The sequence below is a fragment of the Haliotis asinina genome, chromosome 12 (assembly GCF_037392515.1).
Source record: "Haliotis asinina isolate JCU_RB_2024 chromosome 12, JCU_Hal_asi_v2, whole genome shotgun sequence".
Lineage (NCBI taxonomy): Eukaryota > Metazoa > Mollusca > Gastropoda > Lepetellida > Haliotidae > Haliotis > Haliotis asinina.
Genome location: NC_090291.1, coordinates 30,210,573 through 30,235,510, shown reverse-complemented (window position 1 = coordinate 30,235,510; position 24,938 = coordinate 30,210,573). Strand labels below are relative to the sequence as shown.

Sequence of the window (24,938 nt, the reverse complement as noted above, 5' to 3'; positions counted from 1 at the left end):
GCTGCTACATGTGACATGTCACAATTGTTTGTTGTTTATAAAGTTTACATTTTGTAGTAATTTTAATGCCAGTTATCAAAAAAGCTAAATCTGAAATGTTTGTTTAAGTTTAAGTGGATCCTGAGACCAGAGACCATATAATTATATGGTCTCTGCTGAGACATTTCAGTGGATCAGACAGACATCTGAATCTTTGAAGTTTTGTCCTGTTGCACTGAAACACCATTCGTGAAGACTGTAAAGTACATGGATGTACAGTGATTGTATAGAAAAGTGGACAGTAAGGTTTGCCTGAAGCACAAAAATGTACATACACCTCATTCTTTCACTTGGAAAGAAGTATAAACTTATATAAACTCAAATACTCTGACTACAGACTAACAGGAATCATAACAGAGTCATCTGCCTTGATCCTTGAGCCCATCCTCCATCACCACCATGCTGCTATCAGCAACACCTGTTCAGGTAACAAGCAAACAAAAATGGCAATTTTCTGATACAAGCACTCCACAAACGGCCCCCCATGTTTCCAAACACCAGCAGACTAACACAAATCTAAATATACCAAGATTCTCGACTGGAGTTTCTGAATGATCCAAGGATTCCCATCAACATGCCATAAAAAACCCAGCATCTTCTTCAGCAAATAAACCTGCTTGAAAGACTGGTGAAACCTCAGAAAACTTGTGACAGGTCTGCTTTGCTAATTACCAGTGTCTTTGACCTTAATCCTCATCAGCTGGGTAATGTGACACAGTCGGACCAGGAAAGGTCTACACCACCAGCACTAATTACCATCCCAGGAGAATGAATAGTAATTGTAGACATCTTTATAGAAATTGTAAATACTGAAACACATTGTTTCTGCTCCAATATTCTTTATGGTGATCAGTCGAAGATGGTGTTTGCAATGTTCAACTGGTGATTGTTCTAACACTGCTCTCTGGACACAAGTCACTAACTGATTTCCTTTGAAATTTGAAAATGGCAATAAGCAAGCATAGTAGAAAGCTTGATTGAAAATTGAAAGTATGTCATGTGTACCTTACATGCTAATTTAAATATGAAGAGAAAATATTAACACAAGAAAGAGACACTTTTATGTAAACTTGATGAATGAAATAATTGAAAAAAGCAATAATTTCAAGTGACTTTACAGCCTATCAGTCTAACACATCAGAAGTATACGTCAGTCTGAAACTTTCCAATGAACTGAAACACTTATTAAACACAACTGAAATTATTGCAATTCTCAAATACATCACAAATACATCTGAAATTGTATTTAAAGATACTTTCACCCATGCTATCATGATAATGATTTTGTCATGTCTCACTGTCTTTTGCACAAGAAAACACAGTTACAGACTTATGTCAGCATAAGTTCTCTGATAAATCTACATGTCATCCAATGAAACAGCCAAGGTAACGCCCAAGACATCTGCACTACATATTCATTAAAATCACATTTTTAAAAGCATGCCTGTTATAAAAAGATAGTGAAGGGCAAAATAATTCATATTTTTACAGATAATGGAAACTTGGAAAATTGTTTGTTTAACAGATTTTCGTTTGCCTTCACTAATATAAATATTCTACAAATGGGGCTATCATGTAAATGATAAGCAATATCTTCTCCCAAACAGGTCTTATGTTAAGATATCTCTTGGTAATTGGTTACACCTGAATCCTTCTACCCTTGTCACACATAATTTCTATATCTCTTAGTTTCATTAGTTAATCTGCCCAGTGGTTAAAGCGTTTGTTCACGATGCTGAAGACCTGGGTTTGATTCCCCACATGGGTACAATGTCTGAACTCCATTTCTGGTGTCCCCCTTGCAGTATTTCTGGATATTTGCTTAAAGCGGCATAAAACTATACTAAACTAAACCCACTCATTTAATGACTTGTGTAAAACTTAAGCTCACTCACTTGATCACTGTGTTTGGGTTAGAATGTATCTTCAGTAAACCATGCTTGTCATAAGAGGCAACTAATGGGATTGGGTGGTAAGGCTCACTCACTTGATTGATAGGTCCTGTTGTTGATCACAGGATTGTCGGGTCCAGACTCCTTTATTTACAGACCATCCCTATATAGCTGGAATATTGCTGCGTGTGGCATAAAACTGACCTCACTCCGTAAAACAAGCCCATGTCCCACAAAGTGTCTACCACAGTAAGAATATGATAGAGTTTGAGACTTATTGCTGTTTTATCCAAACAATCAGACTGTGGAACAAGACCAGACAAATGACTAAACATATTCAGACAAGTACATAGTTTCTGGAAGGGGAAAGTACCAAAATAACTCAAGTTGATCCAAAGTGAACACCCCTATTACACATTTAAGACAATGAACAGCTGCAAATGAAGGAAATGTTCCTTGATAAATTGAGTCCTATCGCATAAGATCATATTTGTTTTAATGTGTTCTATTTAGCTCTCTGGAATTTCAATTCACAAAAACAAAACATTTATCCTTCCAACTGATGACATGTAGAAAATATGGCCAATAAAGAATTTGAACTGAAACAAATCTAACCAATTATGTCATAATCACTTTGAACATCACCACAATCCCCTAACCAATTAAGGTTGAAGACGTCCACACTCATATGAAAAACGTTTTTCATACAGCACTTCATACACACCTTTTTGTCCAAGCACCTGCTCTAAAGATTATATCATCTAAAAGCAATTTTTGAAAGCCCTTGATAAAGAATCACTCCAATTTGCTCAACAACATGCAGCAACTCAACACTGAAATGTACTCGTTTCACTTTCTAAATTGCATGTAAATTTGAAGCAAACAGCAAAAGTGAGTTCATCACATGCTACAGACATTCTAGGTCAACTAGTTTTAAATAGATTTATTTCATGTTTGCATAATCTAATTCAGATGTTTTCCTTAACCCACCAGAGAAACATCATGGAACAGTAATTAGGCAATTTTCAACAATTAACAAGCATCACCACTGGCTATAGTGTTAAAAAATCAAAAGAAAGTATTAACTGTGACTGCATTTAGGCCACAAAGAATTAAATATTTAAGTTTCATCCAATGTTTTCCAAATGGTGAGGCTGGATGATTCAATTTTGCTCAGACACAAGTTATTCAAAGGATCTATGATCATAATGGAGACAATTCACATAAACAAAGAATGTTTGGTATAACAATGACTTCGGATCATTTCATTGGGTGATGAAAAGGGATCAAGTGATTTGTTGGTCGGCTGGTATCTGGGACATGAAATATATATGAACCGTCTGGAAAGACAAGAAATGATATGGATTAATCACTTTATTACAGCCATATAGCAGTGAGTGATCCATTACAGGGTAAAAATCTGCAGTTTTGTTAAAACCTCCAGTGTTAGGCAAGTGATAGGGACATTAACTGTATTGGCATTTTTACAACACTGCTATATGTTGAAAGAGGGGAATTTGCATAGCTGTAACAACTATATCATGGCTGTCCATTATTGACAAGGTCTGGACCAACCAAACCAGTGATTGAAAACATGATCACCAAACTATGTCACCATGGCATCAGCCGGACCATTGGCACAAGCTAGTTTTTCCCTTACAACAACCGGTACTAAGTCTGGTATAAAGCCATTGTGAACAGTCATCCACCTGTATTGCAGCTTGTACCTTTGCACTGGGTGAAAATACTTGCGTGATACAAACATTACACAACTGCCATTTTGGTGAAACCCCCTAGACAGATTCCGTGCTGACAACCCTAGAAACCAAATGATTGGGGGAACCCTTATCACAAGTTCCGGAAGGCAACATTACACAGGCACTGGCCACCTGTGCCCTCTACAAGCAATACATCTGGGGACCTCTTCACATCCAGGTCCCCACAGAGATTTTGTTCCCTGTATCACATACTTATTGCAAGAACCAATCATCATGACAGCATCATCTATAGGGAGGCTCAGAGAGTGACAACATATCCCCTTCCATAGTCTTGCCCGTGCTTAACAAGCACATTTCTCTGGCATGGTTCTAGACTGAAGAAATGTATGCAATGTTAGCAAAGCAACATGTACTTTTTGACACCAGAGAAAACCACAAAGTTTTCATGAAAAACAACAAAAAAAACACATCCGATGAGAAGCTACAAAACATCTTCTCTGTACAGCCTGTTGAGGCAAAATCGTGGTTTTGCTTTGTTGACTTTGTCACAGAATCCCTACTGCAGGAGTGGTTTAACCTCAACTTCTGTCAGACGCCTGAACCATAATGTGAGTAGTAACCAACACCAAACTGTTACATAATGTCCCATGACAGATTTGACAAGGTCATATTGAAATGCCAAAATTTTCAGGAGCTGTTTTCTCTTCTATTCCTTCTTTTTTCAAAACCTCAAAGGCTGATGAGATTAAAGCTTTCATGGGAACGTGGAACACTAATTTCTCATCATATAAACCAGCTGCCTTACACTATGTTGTCAGTTTCATATCACATACCAATAATTCTTTCATTATCTCTGCGGTTTATGGACAGATATGTTTCATCCAGTTATGGGTCAGTAGGTATGATAAAAATGTTACTTATCTTGTAAGTTGTAGATTTGCTTGTATTTATCCCTACAGCATGAAAAAGGAATCTTTGAATCTGCAATGTTTTCATTAGGCCAGACCAATTTTGTTTCTTGTTTTATGGATTTTTGTCCCCTGAAAACCTAAAGGCAGGAAAAAATAAATAAAGATAAAATTTCCAATCAAAGTAATATTCCTTCTAAATACTAAAGTATTTTACTTTTGGAAATTGGTGAGGTGAATATGGGTAAAGAAAACAGCCTAAAGAGTATTTTCTTGTGAGATTACATTTTTAGCCAATAAAAACATTAAATTTTACATTTTGAGCGGGGAAAATCTTGGCTTTAATGACATGCGCAAGTATGAGCCACCAGAAAAGACTATGTAAGAAGATTAACTGAGCAGTGTGGTCAAGACTTGACTATTTACAGACTGTCCTCACACAACTAAAATCATGTCTGTTCATTCAGTAATGAATAACATGGAAGTAAATGTCACCAATAACAAAAGAGTCTTATAAAGCAATACAGTTTCACTTTATGACACCAGAAAAATACAAAAAAATCTCAAATAGATATACACAAAAGGTGTCTAAGTTTTGAGGAACTTCATGCAGTTTGAGAATTCTCGTCCCTGTTGCGACAAAATGTCTATCACTGTCAGTGTTCAAGATCAGAAACATGCAGTTAATACTGTAAGAAACTAGGGAACATTTTTTATGGCACCTCTGTTCAAAGTCATGATCAGACATGATAGTGATCTCTTCAGTAGGCCTGCAAGCCTTCATTCATGTAACTTGAGTAGTTTCTCAAAAAATTCTTACCCCATTTCACGAAGTATACACTTAGCAAAAAAGTATATTTCAGACACCAATTTTCTAATTCATTGTAGATCGTGACATTAGTGTGCTAAATTTCAGGGTCCCTACATGAAAAAGATTTTGAGAGAATGTGCCCATATGTCACAGTTTGCACTCGGCAGAAAAGGACAGAGTAAATATCGTAACTCTGTTAGAAATTAGTCTCAGGACCAAATTTCAGTTTTAATTTAGTTCGTGACTTGTGACATTCACCTGTTAAAGTTCAGGTCTAACATAGAGTTTGAGAAAAATTTATTCCTTTTTCACAAAATTTGCACTAAGCAGAAGGTGGAAAACATGGAGCAAGGATCATAGCTCTATCAAAAATTTAAATATCAATTAGATCGTGACCGGTAACATCGGTGTCGTACAGAACAAGGATCAAAACTCCATCAAAATTTATTTTAAGACTCCAATCTTCAACTCAATTTTGATCATGACCAGCAGCAACAACATGTAAAATTTCAGGTCTCTTAAAAACAGAAACATTTTGAAAAGAAAAATATATGTGTTCACATTTTACAAAGTTTGCACTAATTCGGAAAGCATGGAGCAAGGGCCATAACAGTATGATTTAAGACCCAAATGTTCAAACTCAGTTTAGCTCAAGACTTGTTACATTAGAGCATAACATTCCAGTTCTCTAACCTAATCCCAGCTGAGAAGTGGACAGATGGACAGGGACATGGACAAACAGCATTCCAATATCCCCTGCTTCATGGTGGAGATAACAATATGAGAAAGCATGACAAGGACCATTAATTGGATAGTAACCAAATAAACATGTCCTCACCTGACAACTGAACAGTGTAAACTTCATTCAACCATCTTGGGCCATTTCTTGCAAGCAAAGCACTCCTTTTCAAAGCAATCTGTATAGTGTTTACAGTCAGTATGTCTTCTCCATGCTTCTAAAATGTCCACATAGATAAGAACATGTACTTCAACTTCTCTCACTGTAAATGATCTGGACATATTATGATGGAAACTACTGGCTAAATCATCTTGTGAAATGAGCCAACATGAAACTACTTTAAGTTGTGAAGTGCAAACCACTCCAACTTGTTTTGTGGCATGAAAAACCTGCAAAATGTTAATTCAATGGGTGAAAAGTGGGAGAAGAAAACATGAAGGAAGAATACATCATAATTAGGCTCATAGAACTTCCTCTAAGCCTCTTAAGTATGACCTTCTGTTGCTACCCTAAAACCCACCATGTCACATTCAGGTGAGCGTTGATTACTTTACCTGTTAAAGCTGCTTGAAGACAGAGGTTATTTCACTCTTTACAGCAGTTACTTGGAAAAACCCTATTTTCAACTACTCAACCTTACATTTATGTCAACATTTCATCTTGCAGCATTTTCCCTGTACACATGACCCTGTAATGTTAAAAAAAACTAACAGTGTTAAAATGCTGTGAGTCATGGGTGTTTTGGTATGTAGTGTTTTCTTGGAAGGGGTCCCCTATTCTTTCCTGTTTTGCATTTAGACTATGACAGCTATCCCATGAACTTGATCTGAAACAGCTGTCCACATATTAAGATTCTACATGTAAAATGTGCTCAAATATCAACAATTACATCACTGTTATTTGTCATTATAAATTTGTTTGAGCCTGGAAATGTGAGCATACAGGATAAGTTATACAATAGGTGTTTGAACATTTCTTACCTTTAGGGCTGGTGCAAAATTTCATCTACATATGTTACAGACTTTTAATGAAATGTTTATTCAAAGAATATATATTTCTGAAACTCAGATAAGAATGCCAATACATAATACAGAAAGCGCCATCTGATTCATGTATTTTCCAAAGCTCAGTTCATTAGTGCTACAAGGATGTCTTCTACATCCATATTCTTTCATACATTTCACAAAACGTTTTCACTGACATCTAAGAAAGGCTAAACCTAGAATAAATTTCAACAAGGGAGCCTCATTATCCTCAATAGCTTCTTCATTATCTCAATCTATCTCTCAACAAGCATAGTCCACCATGTACCATGAGAACCTTATATCATTTTTTTCATCACACAACTCCATCAAATGACACAAAAAGTGTTCATTTCTATTCATAAGTCTTGCTCCACCTCAGTGGGTTTGTACTTTCTTGGGTCATTGTTCCCTTGAACAATGATACATTTGGAACAAGAATGGTTGTCTTGTCAACCAAGCACCACCTTACCCCATTCACTGATGTGCACAATAGTGACACTGATAACACTTCCTCTGGTAAACAAGAGATACTCCAGAAGCAGACTCATGCCATGATATAACTGTGTGATGTATGGCAACTATTATTCTTTTCTTTTCTGGGTGATACAGTCACCCTGTCAACTCCACATACAGCTGACTTAACTACTGATTATGGAAGAAATTTGGTTGCTTTTATTTTCAATGACTCTGACTCTATGCTCCTGATGGTTGTGGGAGTAGCCAAATGGTTAAAGTGGTTGCTCATCATGACAAAGACCCAGGTTTGATTCTACACATAGGTGCAATGTGTGACCCTGCAATGACACTGTTGGAATTTTGCTAAAAGTGTGAAACTATACTCTTTTCCAATGCTCATAAAGTTTCATGTTTCTGTGCTTGATAATATCAACTGGAAAGCTATCTACATTCTACTCCCCCACCTTTTAGAACTGAAGAGAAGATGTCAATGTCACAGCATTATCATTTGTGATTATCTGTGGCAACAGTTTCCACTGGGTGTAAAAGTTCAAAAACTTGTGAACATTATGTGAATGTACCACTGATTTTGAATGAAGTAGCCATATGATTTAGATGGCACAAATCAGGTAGACAAACAAAAAGACAACGAAGAGCTGGTTCACACTTTCACATCGTGGGAGGTGAGCCAAACATCACACATAGATTTTCACCATGATGGTTAAGCCAGGACCACTATAACTTGCTAAACAAGGATCACAACAGGGTCACATTCCATCCACCACCCACCAGCTATTTCTCCTCAAATAACAAACCTAGCTGTTCAACTTTTGAGAAATAGTTTTATCTGAAACAGACTATCTGAAATTTAATAATGCATGTCCTTTTCCAAAATGTCAACAATCTGAGATAAATCGAAAGCTCAGAGATGGTATTTTAACAAAGACACTTTAAGGGTGTCGTGTTTGTCCAATTAAAGCGAGAGAATCATTTCTGACATTCTGGTGAATGTCCAGGGATTTAACACTTGACCTCATGAATGGTTAAAGGTGCTGAGGGTTTACTGAGCAAAGGTCAATGAGTGTGTCTTGCACAAATATTACCTTTTTGATTATGTCATTCAGCGAGCAGCTATTATGTGTTTTGATTAGAGAAAGTCAGACACATTGATTACATGTTGCTCAGAGGGGATGAGGGGTAGCGCAATGGCAAAAGCGTTGGTTCATGACGCTGAAAACCCAGTTTTGATTCCCAACATGTGTACAATGTTTGAATGCCATTTTCTGGTGTCCTCTACGATGATATTGCTGGAATGTAGCTATAAGCAGTTTAAAACTAAATTCAGTCACTCCTTCACTTGTTGCACTGTGAATCATACAAAATCATTCAGAATCAAATTCTGTGGTGATTCCGTAAGTTTGACTTATGCCAAATGTCTTTCAACCAATTCTCAAAACAAAACCTTAAACAATTGCCTCACCATAAATGATGATAAATTAACCAAAATTCTCACTGAAAAATAAACTCCTTTAAAATTCCAATGAGACCACCAAAGACTCAATGAAAGAGATACAGTGCAGACAGATTGGCAAATGTTTCAGCAAGTTAGTTACTGACAAGGATTCTCACAGTCATACTGTGCTTGCGTTTATATTTTGGGGGTAAATGGAAAATATTTAATAGATGATATGAAGAAGACGATTACAACTCATGGCAGACTTTCCTCAGTGCTTTGTTTAATGATATTTTTGTATGTGCAAATTCACTGAATGCAAAAGAAATTCCAGATTATATTTAATTACTGTTTATTCACAATTATATCTCAAAATATAACCCATTTCCATTTAACCTCCTTTTTCCAGTCACAGTAAAACATATTGTATGCTAAATATCATGTTATGAACAATTTTCTGACATAAAAAAATATCCTTCTCAGATTATTTCCGGCACTGTTTCTACTTTTCATCACTCCCAGGATTCCAAAATCCAATGACATTATATTCTAATCAACTAAATTCACTAGAGTCAGACAGAAGAAACAAAAACTGAACAACAAAATTACTAGAAGGCTCGGCATGTGTTTAATTTCTGCCACTTTTTCTATAGCTATGGTCACATCTGAAATAAATTACTTTCAGCTTTGTTTCCAGACAGCTAAGAAAGGCGAAAGTCAGTGCTGTGTTTGCTGAGCCTGACACTAAAGGCTTAAGATACATAAGAAGAAGCAAGCTTAAACTGGATAATTGTATGGAACAAAGTCAAAGATACTGATCAAGCCATGACAGACATTCATAAACTCTGTTGCCTGACCAAAACTCAGCAGACATCTTAAACATTACAACCACAAGCAGAAAACTTTAAAAACAACAGAATAAACAAGGCTGTGAAACAAATGACCCTCATTTCTACCACTTAAATAAAATTTCCAAGACAACAAACGCCTTTCCTCACGATGCAAACCTGGGTAAAACCTACAAACTATTCCATTTAAGTATAAGTTGTCTAAACTGGGACCAACACATCCTAGTAGATAATGATTATTACTTACTCACAGCAGGGAGAAACCCGACAGTTTGTGTTTTCTTTGACAGAACATCACAAAACATGTCTGAACTGTGGCAAAAACTTTTTTCCCTTTCCCAAACATGCGAGAGAGATAAATGTACGTGCATTTATAAGATTTACAACTTTGTTGTCATTCATGGCAAACATCGGTCTTTAAGACATACCAAGTACTGAACTTTTGAAGAGCATGTTATTTATTTATTCGCACCATCATGGAAGACTATCTCAACACTGCATTTACTCAGGTACCCTATGTTTGGTGCCATACAGCTAACGAGCCAATCATCACAATTTTTATGCTTTTCAAAATAACGAAGGGGCAAAAATAGCTCATAGACACAATCACCCATCAATGTCATCTTTCCATCATCATCATGATCCATGTTCTCCTGAAAACAACCCTAACCAATGTCTTCTTTACGTCAATTATGATCTAACCATTTGTCTTGGTTGGCAAAGGGCCATCAACACATCCAGTTGGTAGCATGTACCATAAAAAAAACATAATTATTGCATATAGCATCCGAACACTGCTGACAGACACTACAAGCAACCCAAACTGGAGACAGGAAAATAAAAAACAGACAAATTAGTGCCGAAGGATTAGAGAACACACATTCAGCCACTGCAAGCACAAGTTTTGTCTTTTGGCACAAATTTCAGTTGATTTTTATGCACTCTGTATGCCTTCAAGTCCATTCACAGGAAAACAAACAGTTAGTTTATTATAGTCCCACCTCATTGCAATGATTTATACATATTTATAAGAAAAAAAACAACAAATATTTATGTATCAAACACAAAGCAACAGTTCACTCCATGGTTTCTGGGCACCTGGGCACTACTTTGAGGAAATGTGATCCACTGTCCTAGAATGGGTTTAAATCCCAGATCCACACTGATATGTTGCTAAGTGTTTCAGCACCTTCCTCATGCCTGTTGGTTTCATCGAAGTGTCTGAGTGTCCAATACCTTCACTTTAGACTTCCCTCCATGGTCAAGATGATGTCATAAAATCAAACAAACCATTGTCTGACTTAACAGGAGTCTTACAACATGACTAATGTTTTTTATAATGTGACTTCTCGTAATACTCTTGGAATACGAAACCACAAACTTTAAAAACACATAATACTCTTTAAAAAAAGTGTAGGTGAGAAGGAATAGATCAGGTCAAGTCAGGTCAAGTCAGGTCGAGTCAAGTGAGGTCAGGTCAGGTGAACTCTAACATCCTTACGATGAGTTGTGGTGCTGTATTCTAAAGCTGGTCCTGACTTCTCATTACTGCACTACATTTACTCAAGATAAAGAACTAGACAAATGTCAGTGTCTGATCTTTCTGAAACACCAATGAACTTGTTATAGTTATGTCTGTGTCATGGTAATACAGATCCTAACAGCCAAACATTCTACAGGTACCTTGACACATGCGTGATGATGTACCTCCTGACACAAGTGTATGTCATACGGCAATCTCTGCCTGTTTTAAGTTTGTCAACTTTCCCTTCTACAAGTACCTCTTCACACAAGTGTATGTCATACAGCAATCTCTGCCTGTTGTATCTTAGTCAACTTTCCCTGCTACAAGTAATTCTCGACACAAGTGTATGTCATACAGCAATCACTGCCTGTTATAAGATAGTCAACTTTCCCTGCTACAAGTACCTCTGGACACAAGTGCATGTCATACAGCAATCACTGCCTGTTGTATCTTAGTCAACTTTCCCTGCTACAAGTAATTCTCGACACAAGTGTATGTCATACGGCAATCTCTCCCTGTTTTAAGTTTGTCAACTTTCCCTTCTACAAATACCTCTTGACACGAGTGCATGTCATACAGCAATCACTGCCTGTTGTATCTTAGTCAACTTTCCCTGCTACAAGTACTTTGACATAGCTTATCATACCGCCATCTGTGTTCATTGCAAGGTTCATCAACATTCCATGCAGAAAACTCTGGGACTGAAATGAGGAAGAAAAACTGCTCCCAATCTATTACAGTAGGAATGCAACACTTCCCGCCTGTCTGTGAGGAACTTACCATGAGAAGGTCTTTACCGAACCTCAAGAAGTCCCTAACTCACAGCATTATGCAGTGCTACAGAGATGCCTTGACAGCTACATATATTTCCCTTTCACTCCATTAACCGTTTCGTGACTGTACAATTAATACTGCATGGGGCAGGATTTTTTACGACAGACTAGGGTGTGAGATTTAGTTGCAACCAACACTATAGACTGTTTGAAAGTGTAACGATGCATTTCACTTTGCAAAAAAGTAAATCAAATCAAATTATGTGTGAACGAAAACTGTTGAAGAAATCATAAATAAAATGGCAAGTGGATGAAGAAAAATATAATACATTCCTGAGACACTGGCAGACACAGATACAGCGAACATTTCTCGGTTAACCAACTATAATGTAAGGCTTACCAAGACCGAAAAAATGGCACGTCTCCATCAATCAGATATTCAGATGAAGATATCCATTTTACATTTTGACAATCTCCGATCACACTTGAAATTGAAATGTGACTGTGACAAACGTACCAGGTAGATACATCACAAGTACCAACCAGACCTATAGTTCCAGGACGTAAATGACTTGACAGTATTCTCAAGCTGTAACAGTAGGTGGCAAGTACACAGATGGTATCACATGAACACAAATCACTTAATGTACAAAGGCATTATCAGCCGTATCACCATTCTTCCAGTTTATGACGTACCACCTGGATGGTCAGCTGATTGGTCAGTTGATAGAAGACCAGTCTATTATGAGAGAGAACAAGCAGCATTCTTCCAGTGACATGATATACAATCTATAGGCCAACTTCCATTAACATGTTCATCCAAACAATAAATATATGATTTACAGTGTTTGGACAGTACACATAAGTGAAGGAATGGCATCCAGCATCAATGTTCCCAAACATGAATTCTGAACTTTTAATACAGCATAAATGACCAATCATATAATACATTTCCAAACACATGGTTTCATCAGAAATCAGCAAGTCAAAATATTTATAGCCATAATGTTACAAAAATAAATTTCAGAAAAAAAAACAACTCTCAAATACCCAAACAAAACTCTATGAATTAACCAGATCATATATACAGTATTCACAGAACAGACAGCAAGACCCATAGTTCCAGAACACAAATGAAATTCTCAAATACCAAAATGCAACAGACAAATAGATATCTATGACTAAGGCAAGGGAAAATTAATACATACAATGTTGAGAAACAGGGCCTATATTTCGAAGTTCTCTTAGCACTCAGATAGTTATAGGTTAATGTTAATGTACTTACAACTATCTTAGCACTAAGAGAGCTTGGAAAAGCTAAGCCCAGACAGCCAAACCTTTAGTTCCAGAACACAAATGAAATTCTCAAATGCCACAAAGCAATACCCAAACAGAAATCTATGAATAAACCAGAAGAACATCAATATCTTCATAAAACAGGAACTAATCTGTATAAAATCCATCTCCCCAATGCTTAATCCAGATGGACTCTAAATCTGTATTTGCAAACATGGATTGTGTGGTAAAACAAGCAAACTCAAGCTACCATCCATCACTGCAGGATGAGGATACGAGAGACAGATCTATGCGGTAATATGATGCTGACTGTTAACATATGCGGGGGATGTTTTACCTGAGGCTGTATGATGACTCTATCAAGGAGGCTCAGCTTACCACTTGACAGACACATCAAAACCTGAGATTTGACTTCAACACCTCAGTGATTAGGATTTTATTGGTTACTGATTGTTTATGTACATATCTGTCCCTTAAAGATGAATGGTGGGGAAAGGAGAGAGGAGAAGGTACAGACACCCACAAATATTTTAGGAATGAGACTCTCTTAAAAGTTGATGTATGGCAAACTAGACAAAAAGTTATAGATGATGATTACAGCAATCGATATATGACAATGATATACAGACTGATACCAAAATGTTAGAATGAAAATAGAATAAAGTTGCTGATTTATTATATTACTTTTGGTACAAAAAACAAGTAAAAGTAAAACCAATTTTATGACCTTGTTTAGCCAATCATGACCATGAAAAACATTGCTTTTACCCCCAAAATATCAAACAAAACCACAATGCCAGAGAATAATTAGTGTCAATGGGATTAACCAATAAAACAGATTCCACTTAGCACAAAAAGGAAAATAGCTGTGTAAATCGTGCAAATGGTTTAATAAGTAGACAGTAACATCTGAGTAACTCTCCATTGATGAAAAATAATGGAGAGTTTGGAAAACATTACCTTACTTAAATTACATTCAAAATATTGGTAATTTTATGAGGCAAATGTAATGCAAAGAGTAGACTATCAAGGTCTTTCAACTGAAACTGGTACACATTGCTCAATTCCAGAAAAATAATGCAGAGAGCAGACAATGGCATGACATCACCAATGTAATGTAAACATCTGTCATTGTAACTCCCCCTCAACACACATATACACGATATAAACTTTACAATTCATATTTTCAACAAGTGTTTATTTGTTGTTGTCTAGCACCACAGTCAGCAATATGGCAATGGTCTGTAAACAGATAAGGACAAGCTTTATGGATGAACAATTTCTTTATTTAGGTAATAAGAAGTTTTGATACAAATTCTTGTATCATTGTCAAGCAGGTATGACCTGTATTGAAATGTTGCATGACCAGTATAAAGAAGTTGTTCAGCCATAAAGTGCATTCTTATCTGACTCTCCAACTTGTAAACAAATGCCACTCAGAGAAGGGCTGTAGATAATTGAGTCTGGACCAGACAATCCAGTGATCAATATTTATGGCATATCAATTCAATGCCTTTTAACGTGAAATGCTAAAATCCCAGACCTTCATCCACATCAACTCAAAAAACCTGCCACACATAACAGACCAGCCTTACTACAGTGTTGAACATGGGCCATACATACTGGTTCCCCCAAATGGGCTTTTTTCATAGGCCACCTGTCAGTCAATGATAGGCTCTTAACCTTGCACTGATGTTTTATGGATATTTGATCCTCCAGACAGAAACACATGGAGAAAGAAGAGAACAGACGTTCACGCAAATCTACTCAATTGAAGCCTTGGATGTAGGAGATTACACGTAGACACACTTGAAGATCGTGTCGATATGGTTTTTAATGAAACAGCTACTACACGATCTAGAGGCCACAGCAATTCAAATGAACTGCTGGTTATATGTGCATGTCATCAGTCTGGTAAATTGTTTTGACATTACGACATGAAAAGAAATTGATTAAAGAGAATAAAAGACTTGTATGAAGAGAATTAAGTGAATTTTGGTAGCAAGAAATCACTGAATTATTCTTATAGTGGTATCAAGAGATCACCCTTAAATAGGGATCGTCTCGGTGTCATACCTCAGAGCAGATTTAACAAAACATCATGCGATTTCATTCTCATCTTCCTCCTTTGAACAAACGCTCTTTACAGCTCCAATTTCCTCAAAATTAGAAGACCAGACAGTTCCTTGACACATGTGGGTTCTGTTTTAGAATTTAGTTTTCAACTTTTAGAAATTGAAAACTGTATGACAACGTAGATGGAAATATGTTCTACAGTTTGTGCATTCTTGAATCAAGAGAGAGTTATTTGTATCCTCTGTAAGAAGGAGATAGTGACTGTGAGTAATGAGGGATATTGCAACAGCTGTATTGATAAACATTATTTGAGTGGCTGATGGTCAGGGTGAAGTTTGAAAAGTTTGAATCAAACATTTGGGACTCTGGGAGCTAGGGTCCTGAAAAACATGCTAGACAGTAGATGCAGGACATTTCTGTGGTCCAAGTATTCTCTGGAAGGTCACCAATGATGCATGTTACTGGGGTTTTGACCTATACAGCTGAGATACAAACAGACATTAACTGGATACATTACTCAAGCTGTGACTTATTATATGAGTGAGTGAGTGAGTGAGTGAGTGAGTGAGTGAGTGAGTGAGTGAGTGAGTGAGTGAGTGAGTGAGTGAGTGAGTGAGTGAGTGAGTGAGTGAGTGAGTGAGTGAAACAAATTATGATCAAAGATGAGGTTTCAAAATTTACTAAACATATTACTTCAGAAATTTTTAACTACAAACCACACAAAGAGCGCACTGGAAAGGTACGAATAACAGTTAAATTTGTTTACTCATGTTGAATCAAGTAAATAAGGCAAAATAATCATGTTTGATAAGGCTAAATTTGGATATTTTCAAACGTTACACACTGAAGCAACTCTGAACTTTCTTTCTCTGTTCTATTCATTCTGAGCTACTCCCCTCACCCTCTTGTACCACTTTCTTGTCAGAGTTAGTTTTCTTTCAAAATAAAATTCTTTGAATGACAAGGGATGAAGGATAGAAAAGCAATGTCAATTTATTCTTTTCTCTATTTCTATCAAGAGAACCAGTTATACCTATGCTGTTCCCTATTGCAGTGCATGTATATTTTGAAGCTGTCACTAACACATGTCAAAAGGAGGCAAGTTGCTATGACAACAGTGCTAACAATATGAACAATGTTTAACAATACCACCAAGAATGGCTGGAATTGTTGTCACTTGAAAGAATACTAGTCCCCTGACTGGTGATATATTCATACCCTTGAGTGTTTCCATGATTCCTTTTAAAAGACATAACCAGCCAAAGAAAACACAACTTGATTCTTTCGAAGAAAATCAGAGTCATCCATTCACAGACTGTGCAGGACATACGTACCCATTTCATACACTCCTAGTGTCATCACTAATTTTTAGTGATCTGTTCATATAGAGTATTTTTCCCCTTTACACCAAATGGAACCACTTTTGAGGATGCTATATATTGTTCTGTTCTGACATGCTATCTATCAGAACTTGCTGCAGGTATGCTTAGCAAAATTATATACAAGGGGTGGTAGGGTAGCCTAGTAGTTAAAGTGTCCACTCATTATGCTGCCGACGCAGGTTTGATTCCTCGCATGGTTACAATGTCTGAAGCCTATTTCTGGTGTCCCCTCCCATGTCATTGCCTAAAGTGGAGTGAAACCCTACTTACTGATTCATTTACTCACTCAATCACTCTCACTTATTAACTCACCCACTCACCAAAATACATATTTCACACAAGGGCTGAAAGATTCAGTTAGCACATTCATTAAAAATAGAAAGGCATCAAACAATAATCACTCGAACATTCATTCCATCTGACATTTGAGCTTTGAGTCACATCCTACAAAATTCCACAAAACCTGTTTAAACAACTGACATTTGAATTTGACTCATATCCTGTAGAATCATACAAAATATATTGAAACATGCTTTAAAGTCTATATCTAAATTAATTATTTTCTTCACACAAAGGGAATGGAGAATGAAATATCTACTTAACAGAGGAAAATACAACCTAAAACACTGAAGTGGAAAGGCCTAGAGAGACAAAAGGATCACAGCTGTTTACCATAAGATTACTGAACATACAATGGCATTAAGTTCAGATCTTTGAGCTTTAATAATGCTTGAATCAAAACTTGAATAAACTGGCTATTTTGTTTGAAGTAAAAGATAGAAAGACATTTTCATCAAGTTTTTAACAGTTTCAATCTAGCCATTTTATGATCAGCAAAATTGTAACATAATGTTATAAAATATCAGAGATCAAAACATAATAACTATTTGAGTGATGGTACCTTATTATGACCTTTTCAAGTTTGCACTTTTTGAATGACATATATTGTACTGATTTTGTAGTTTCACATTCATGCAAGTTAACTTACAATGGTGTTAAATGTTCCTTTTCAAAACAAGTATTCATTGAAAATCATTAATATTTTATCCCATCTGCTAAAACGTTTAAGGTAATTATAAACGTACAAAACTACACACTGAACAATACGTTGTATGTGTTTACAAATCAAGCATGTGCCATCAAAAGAAAATAACAAAAAGTTAATCAATCTTGGAGGCGTTTTCTGAATACTCACTTGATAGCACCCACAAAATCACCTGTGTAAATAATGCTGAAGAATATATTCAAACCACCCGTCTGTCTGTAAAAATAGCTTACCATCTGAGATATAGATTACCCCATTGCAGGGTGTGATACTCGCTTGATACATGTGTATGTATGTATGTCCTCATTATTGTGGTATTTCTATAAGCCTTGTACATTTGGGACCCTGGGAGCTAGGGTCCTGTAAAACATGCTAGACAGTAGATGAAGGTCACCAATGATGCATGTTACTGGGGTTTGAGTTATACAACTGAGATACAAACAGACCTTAACTGGTTACTTTAATCAAGCTGTGACTTATTATATTATTTCATCAAAGTCACCAGCTTTGAGTGCGTGAGTGAGTGAGTGAGTGAGTGAGTGAGTGAGTGAGTGAGTGCAATAGTCCAACTATATGGCAGGAGTCTGTAAATAATTGGGTCAGGACCAGACAATCAGTGTCCAGTGATCATCATCAGCAGCAGCAGCAGCAACATCTACACAATTGGGATACAATGAACCAGGTCAGTGTGTCTGACCACTCAATCCTTTTAGACGCCTCTTGTGACAACTTTTGGATTTTATATACCATATTCCAGTTTTCCAGTTTATTGAGACCAGACTGCGCAACATGAAATTATGAATTCAAGCACAGAAACAAGTATGACCCAATTCTGCTGTACTTGTGTTATAAAATGTTTGGATTTCTTTTTTAATGGTTGAAGAAATTATGTTGCATTTTCAGAGGTTAGGGCAAAACTCAATAACTCATAATCTTCAAACAAATAATTCTTCCAACATGACTGCCCAAACAGACATGGCATTTCAAAGACCCATACCTCTCTTCTGTCAACATCACTTCAACACTTTCTAGCTATTTTCATGTTGGCAGATCCATGTACCAGCCACAAAATTTATCACAAATGAAGAACTGTATTTCAGATTTGTTAAAAAAAGAAATGCTGACAGCTACTGGAGATCCATAAAAGTTTTAAAAAGCTCACAAAATATATATTGCTGAATGACATGTCCTTTTTCTAATTCATTACTGTAAATACCACTTTGTAAATATTAGTGGGTTTGAAGAAAAACAGAAATAAAAGAAACACAGAAGTGAGTGGGTGAGTTTTAGGTCACATATATTAATATTTTATTTCTAAACATTAAAAACTAATGACAAGTTTTTATATTTTCAGATTGTGCCACTGTGTATGCTCAAGGTATCAAGAAGAGTGGAGTATACTACATCAAGCCCACCTGTGCTGCATGTCCAGTACCAGTCTGGTGTGATATGGACACGCCACCTGGAGGCTGGCTGGTCATACAGCGCCGCAAGGACGGTAGTACTTCCTTCAATCGCAACTGGCAGCAGTATAAGCAGGGCTTTGGAGATGTTTCTCAGGAACACTGGATGGGCAATGACAACATCTTTCTCATCTCCAACCAAGACCATTACGAACTCCGAGTTGACTTGTGGGACTTTGAAGGAAACCGTGTGTATGCCATCTATCGCACTTTCAAAATTGATGGTGAGAGGGACAAGTATCGGCTGCACATTCACAATCATGCTGGTAGTGTGAAAGACAGTCTGTACCGCCATAATCGAATGATGTTCAGCACATATGATCAGGACAATGATGCCCGTCATGAAGCTCACTGTGCCCGAGAGTGGGAGGGGGGATGGTGGTACAATAACTGTTGGTTTGCCCTTCTTAACGGACCACACCATAATCGGTCCAATGTGCCGTGGAGGGGTATGGCTTGGAATCACTGGAAACGGGAACAATTAGCTCGGTCTGAGATGAAGATTCGCCCTTCAGACTGAGTTGATACATGGGTCAAGGTCAAGGTCATACTTTGCTTGCAGGTATTGTGATGATCTGCCCTACAGATTGAGTTGACCTTTGACTCAAAGTTGCTGTCATCCCTTACTTACATGGAAAGATGAAGACCTGCCTTGCAGATTGAGCTGAACTCTGCCTTTAAGGTCCCTGTCATCTTTTGCTCCCTTGGTCTAAGGTGAAAACTCGACCAATATTGGGTTGACCTTCAGCTGAAGGTCACTGTCATCCTTTTCATCACTCTGGAGATTAGATTTCAATCCATCAAGACTGTGATCTCTACAGCCTGACATTTGGATAGATCATCTCTGACATGAAACTGGAACTGACCTATCCTCTCCTGTAACCAAACAGTCCACCGTCTTGTTCTAACTAATATACGGATATCTTTACTGAAACTAAAACACTCAGGTTCATGATCTTCTGATTCCTCAAACACTGTCTACTTCATGACAAACTACTTCAAAACCAGCAATGACTAAGACTTTATGGACATGAGGCAAACAAAACAAAAACCTTATCCCAGCAACATCAACAACTCAGCCTTTCTCACCTGGCATCACCCAATGCTGTGTCTGGTTGTGTCAACTCTTGGAGAAGCAGTAAACCAGTCACAACCAAGCTAATGCTTCATCAGTCTCAGGCAAACCTAACCCTTATGGTGCTGACTCTCTACTCCTCATGGTTACATTCATCAGGAAACTAGCCTTGATTATTGTTGTTCACTACTTCAGAGGCGTCAGGGATCAGCAGACCCAACTGACAGGGCCCCAATTTCAGACAACGTTTGTAGCGCTACAACATTCGTTAGTCTATGATACCCTATAGAGTAATGCCAGGTTGTAATGCTACAAACAGTTGGTTAGAACCAAGGATCTGATTCCACAAATATTTGTTGCGCTATGGCATTCAGTAGTCTTTGATAAACTATAAAGATAGGTTGTAACATTATGAAGACATGGGTTAGAACCAAGGATCATGTTCAACTCAGTGGTCTTAATGCCAGAACTCTTGGGTTCCTGTGTTGAAGCATGGACTTACAATAAGCTTGATATTAAGATCATTGTTGGAGCAAAACCCTGCTCTTCTGGCAGAACAAAATGACCGCGATAAAATATATTTAAAATCATATCTTTAATCGCATTACAATACCTCTCGGTGTGAATCTCCCATTTGTGGTCACATCAGGTTAACCCTTTGCAAACGTTATCATCAATATCAAAATATAGAACAGGAAGATTCTTGACACAATGACAATTGAGACTGAAAACATCATTCAGCTTCATATCTTTATCACCTACATATATATATAATCCAAAACAATATGGCCAAACAGAGATGCTGCTCTAAATGCTTCAGTTTCTGATAAAAGTGAGTGAGTGAGATTACTTTTACGCTACACTAAGCAATATTCCAGTTGTGGCAGCAGTCTGTAAATAATACAGTCTGGACCAGACAATCCAAGGATCAACAGCATGAGCATCGATCTGTGCATTTGAGAACTGATGACATGTGTCATCCAGGTCAGCAAGTCTGACCACTCGTTAGTCAACTCTTATAAGAATCATGGGTTACTGATGGCCAGTATTCTAATCCCTTCCATCAGGTCTATAGAGCACAAACAGAGAGGCACAAATGCTGATTGGCTGATTAGAAAGTTCATCATGACCTCTCTTTAGGGGTAAGATCATCACATCAAGAGGTATCATATAAGAAACAACGACAATTAAATTGATTATTGTTTTATAAATTGGCAGCATCCACATTACAAAAATAAACCCTATTATTGGGGAAATCATACTGACATATTTCCATAAACTTCCCTGACTCCTCTGAAGATAAAAAAGTTCATCTATGCCAGTCTGAAGTTCCTGTTTACTTTCATGTATCTGTGATCATTATGACCTTTATCCAAGGTCATGCAAGGGTCTTGTTTTGTGTAATGACATTTTATATTTGTTTCCACTTTATATTTTCCACCGGTGACCAGAAGAGCACAAACATTGTTAAAACACTAAAATATAATATAGTGGCAAGAAAGATGGAGAGAAGCAAGCAAGACACACTGTTGTTCCATAACTCATGAGAAAGAACAAGCAATGCACGGCATGCTATAAGGAGAATGTGTAAGATTGTTTGCTGAAAGAGCCAGGCTTCTGAAAGCAGTTGGCAGAGCACTTGGAAAAGATAAGAAATCTACAAAAAATGTAGAAAAAATGGAATAGGCTTGCCTTATCACCTTTAAATACATGAGATATTCATGGGAACAACTATGAATGAAAGTACACTTTGGTCACAAACTGTCTGAAAAAATCAATCTGGACAGGCATGATGACTGATTTTTCATGGACTCTTTTACATTTATATTTAGGAATTATTGCTCCACAACAAAAAGACTGCACTTAATACAGGTTCAGCTGCAAGAGAGTAGGATTTTTCAAAGCATGTTGAACACTACACACATGGAAACAAACTTGGTTTAATTTATTTGTCCGTGATCTATTTTTAAAAAAATTGTAAACAAAGAAACCCCAAAAGAGCAGACTAACAAACTGAATATAAAGAATCATCTATTAGTTTTTTTCAGCATGAGGTGATGTCAAATGAAGAAAACACCCCATGCATTGGTCCCAGCTGAATGGCATCCAAGGATTCACTCTTCTCTCCACATTTCTTTGACAGCATTACGTAGCTAGACTGGCTGTAATTAGGCGCTTTATTTTATGAGTACTGGAGAGGAAGCATATTGCTTACATCATATCACTATTTGCTCAAAGCTTGGTTTTGAGTTCAGTTTCATAAACTGCGCCCTGTTCCACAAAGAAATCTTAGCACTATGACAAGTAATGTCATGAGTCATAGTGTTAAAACTGCTTTGTGAGACAGGGCCCAAGACCAATATAAAGGCATACTATTGCATTTCCAGAAGCATACCTGAAGTGATTGCTTTGGCTGTGATATCATGATGTCTGTTCAATGGTTGGCTTGACTTCCTCTGTATTGGTCTGTGTTGTGAAGCAAAGTCTGTGTTGATTTGGACATGGATCTTTGTATCTCCGCATACCATACAGGAGAAAATATACTGAGGGAAAGAAATAAGGAAACATCACCTCATCACAGTGTTCCTGTGTTTATATTCTGATTTCCACCCACAGTGTGATACAAAGCTTGTAAAGAAATCTTGAAGAAGGCAAAGGAGCACTTGATCTTTCATGTCTCCCGTTATTTTTTTCATTTAGTATATTCTACATATAGGCACAGCATATGTGACTATATTATGTTATGTGACTATATGGCCTTAGACTGTTTTTTGTATCAAAATGTAAGTAATGACAGTTGTGACATCAAAGATTGTCGATTTAGATGTTATTGCTGACTACATGTGAAGTGATGTCAAATCAAGTGATGACGTCACACAGTACCAATGTAGACATTACTGTCAACCAGTTGCTAGGTGATGTCAAATCAAGTGATGACGTCACACAGTACCAGTGTAGACATTACTGTCAACTAGTTGTGAGGCAATGTTAAATGAAGTGATAAATCACACATTATCAATGTAGACATTACTGTCAACCAGTTGCTAGGTGATGTCAAATCAAGTGATGACGTCACACAGTACCAGTGTAGACATTACTGTCAACTAGTTGTGAGGCAATGTTAAATGAAGTGATAAATCACACATTATCAATGTAGACATTACTGTCAACCAGTTGCTAGGTGATGTCAAATCAAGTGATGACGTCACACAGTACCAGTGTAGACATTACTGTCAACTAGTTGCTAGGTGATGTCAAATCAAGTGATGACGTCACACAGTACCAGTGTAGACATTACTGTCAACTAGTTGTGAGGCAATGTTAAATGAAGTGATAAATCACACATTATCAGTGTAGACATTACTGTCAACCAGTTGCTAGGTGATGTCAAATCAAGTGATGACATCACACAGTACCAGTGTAGACATTACTGTCAACTAGTAGTGAGGCAATGTTAAATGAAGTGATAAATCACACATTATCAATGTAGACATTACTGTCAACTAGTTGCTAGGTGATGTCAAATCAAGTGATGACGTCACACAGTACCAATGTAGACATTACTGTCAACTAGTTGCTAGGTGATGCAAAATCAAGTGATGACATCACACTATTCTTAGTCTTGACATTATTGTCAACTAGTTGTGAGGTGATGTCAAATCAAGTGATGATGTCACACATTCTCAGTGTAGTCATTACCATTGATAAAGCATGAGGTGATGTCAAATCAAGTGATGACATCCCACATTCCCAAAGTAGATATTACTGTCAACAAGGTGTGGGGTGATTTCACATAAATGATATTAAACATTACGATCAAAAATATCAGTTCAGAAAACGATTTCTAATTTCTATCAAAGTTAAATGCTTTACAACTGTGAAATAGCAAAATTGCTAGACTACCCACAAGGCAAATTACAAATGATACTTTCCTACATGTAACACGATAAGTTCTTGTCCCTAAGGGTAGTGGGGTAGCCTAGTGGTTAAAGGGTTCACTCATGCCAAAATGCTGGGATTGATTTCCAACATGGGTATAATGTGTGAAGCGCATTTCTGGTGTTCCTTGCCATGATATTGCTGCAACATTGCTAAAAGCAACATAAAACAATACTCACTCTTGTTCCTAAGACAAGACAACAGCTCCCTTTTCTCCACTGAGGAATGACTGGTAAATAGAATGGACTCATGTGTGAATATATGTAGCTAGATTCAGATTATATCCCTAAAGCACTGCCTTGTTCCTAAGATTAGCATGTGGTAAAAGTGCTCACTATGCACAGCGCAATATGAGATTTCTGTAAGTGTAAAGTGCTGTTCCTGAAATCTCAAGTCTGCCAGGTACTATCTGCACTGGGCAAATGACAAACATATCAAACACATTCAGTGTCAGAAGTACACAATCAATTAACAA

General features: G+C 37.1%; 2 protein-coding genes across 2 annotated transcripts in view; one reads left to right on the top strand and one right to left on the bottom strand.

Moving 5' to 3' along the window:
- Positions 1-20,005, top strand: part of LOC137257772 (techylectin-5B-like) — a 32,054-nt gene extending 12,049 nt beyond the window's left edge. The window contains exon 2 of the mRNA XM_067795196.1: positions 19,341-20,005. Coding sequence (XP_067651297.1) covers positions 19,341-19,969 — 629 coding nt within the window. The 3' untranslated portion in view covers positions 19,970-20,005. The remainder of the gene's footprint in view (positions 1-19,340) is intronic.
- Positions 1-24,938, bottom strand: part of LOC137257771 (protein disulfide-isomerase TMX3-like) — a 115,304-nt gene that overhangs the window by 56,387 nt on the left and 33,979 nt on the right. The window lies entirely within an intron of this gene.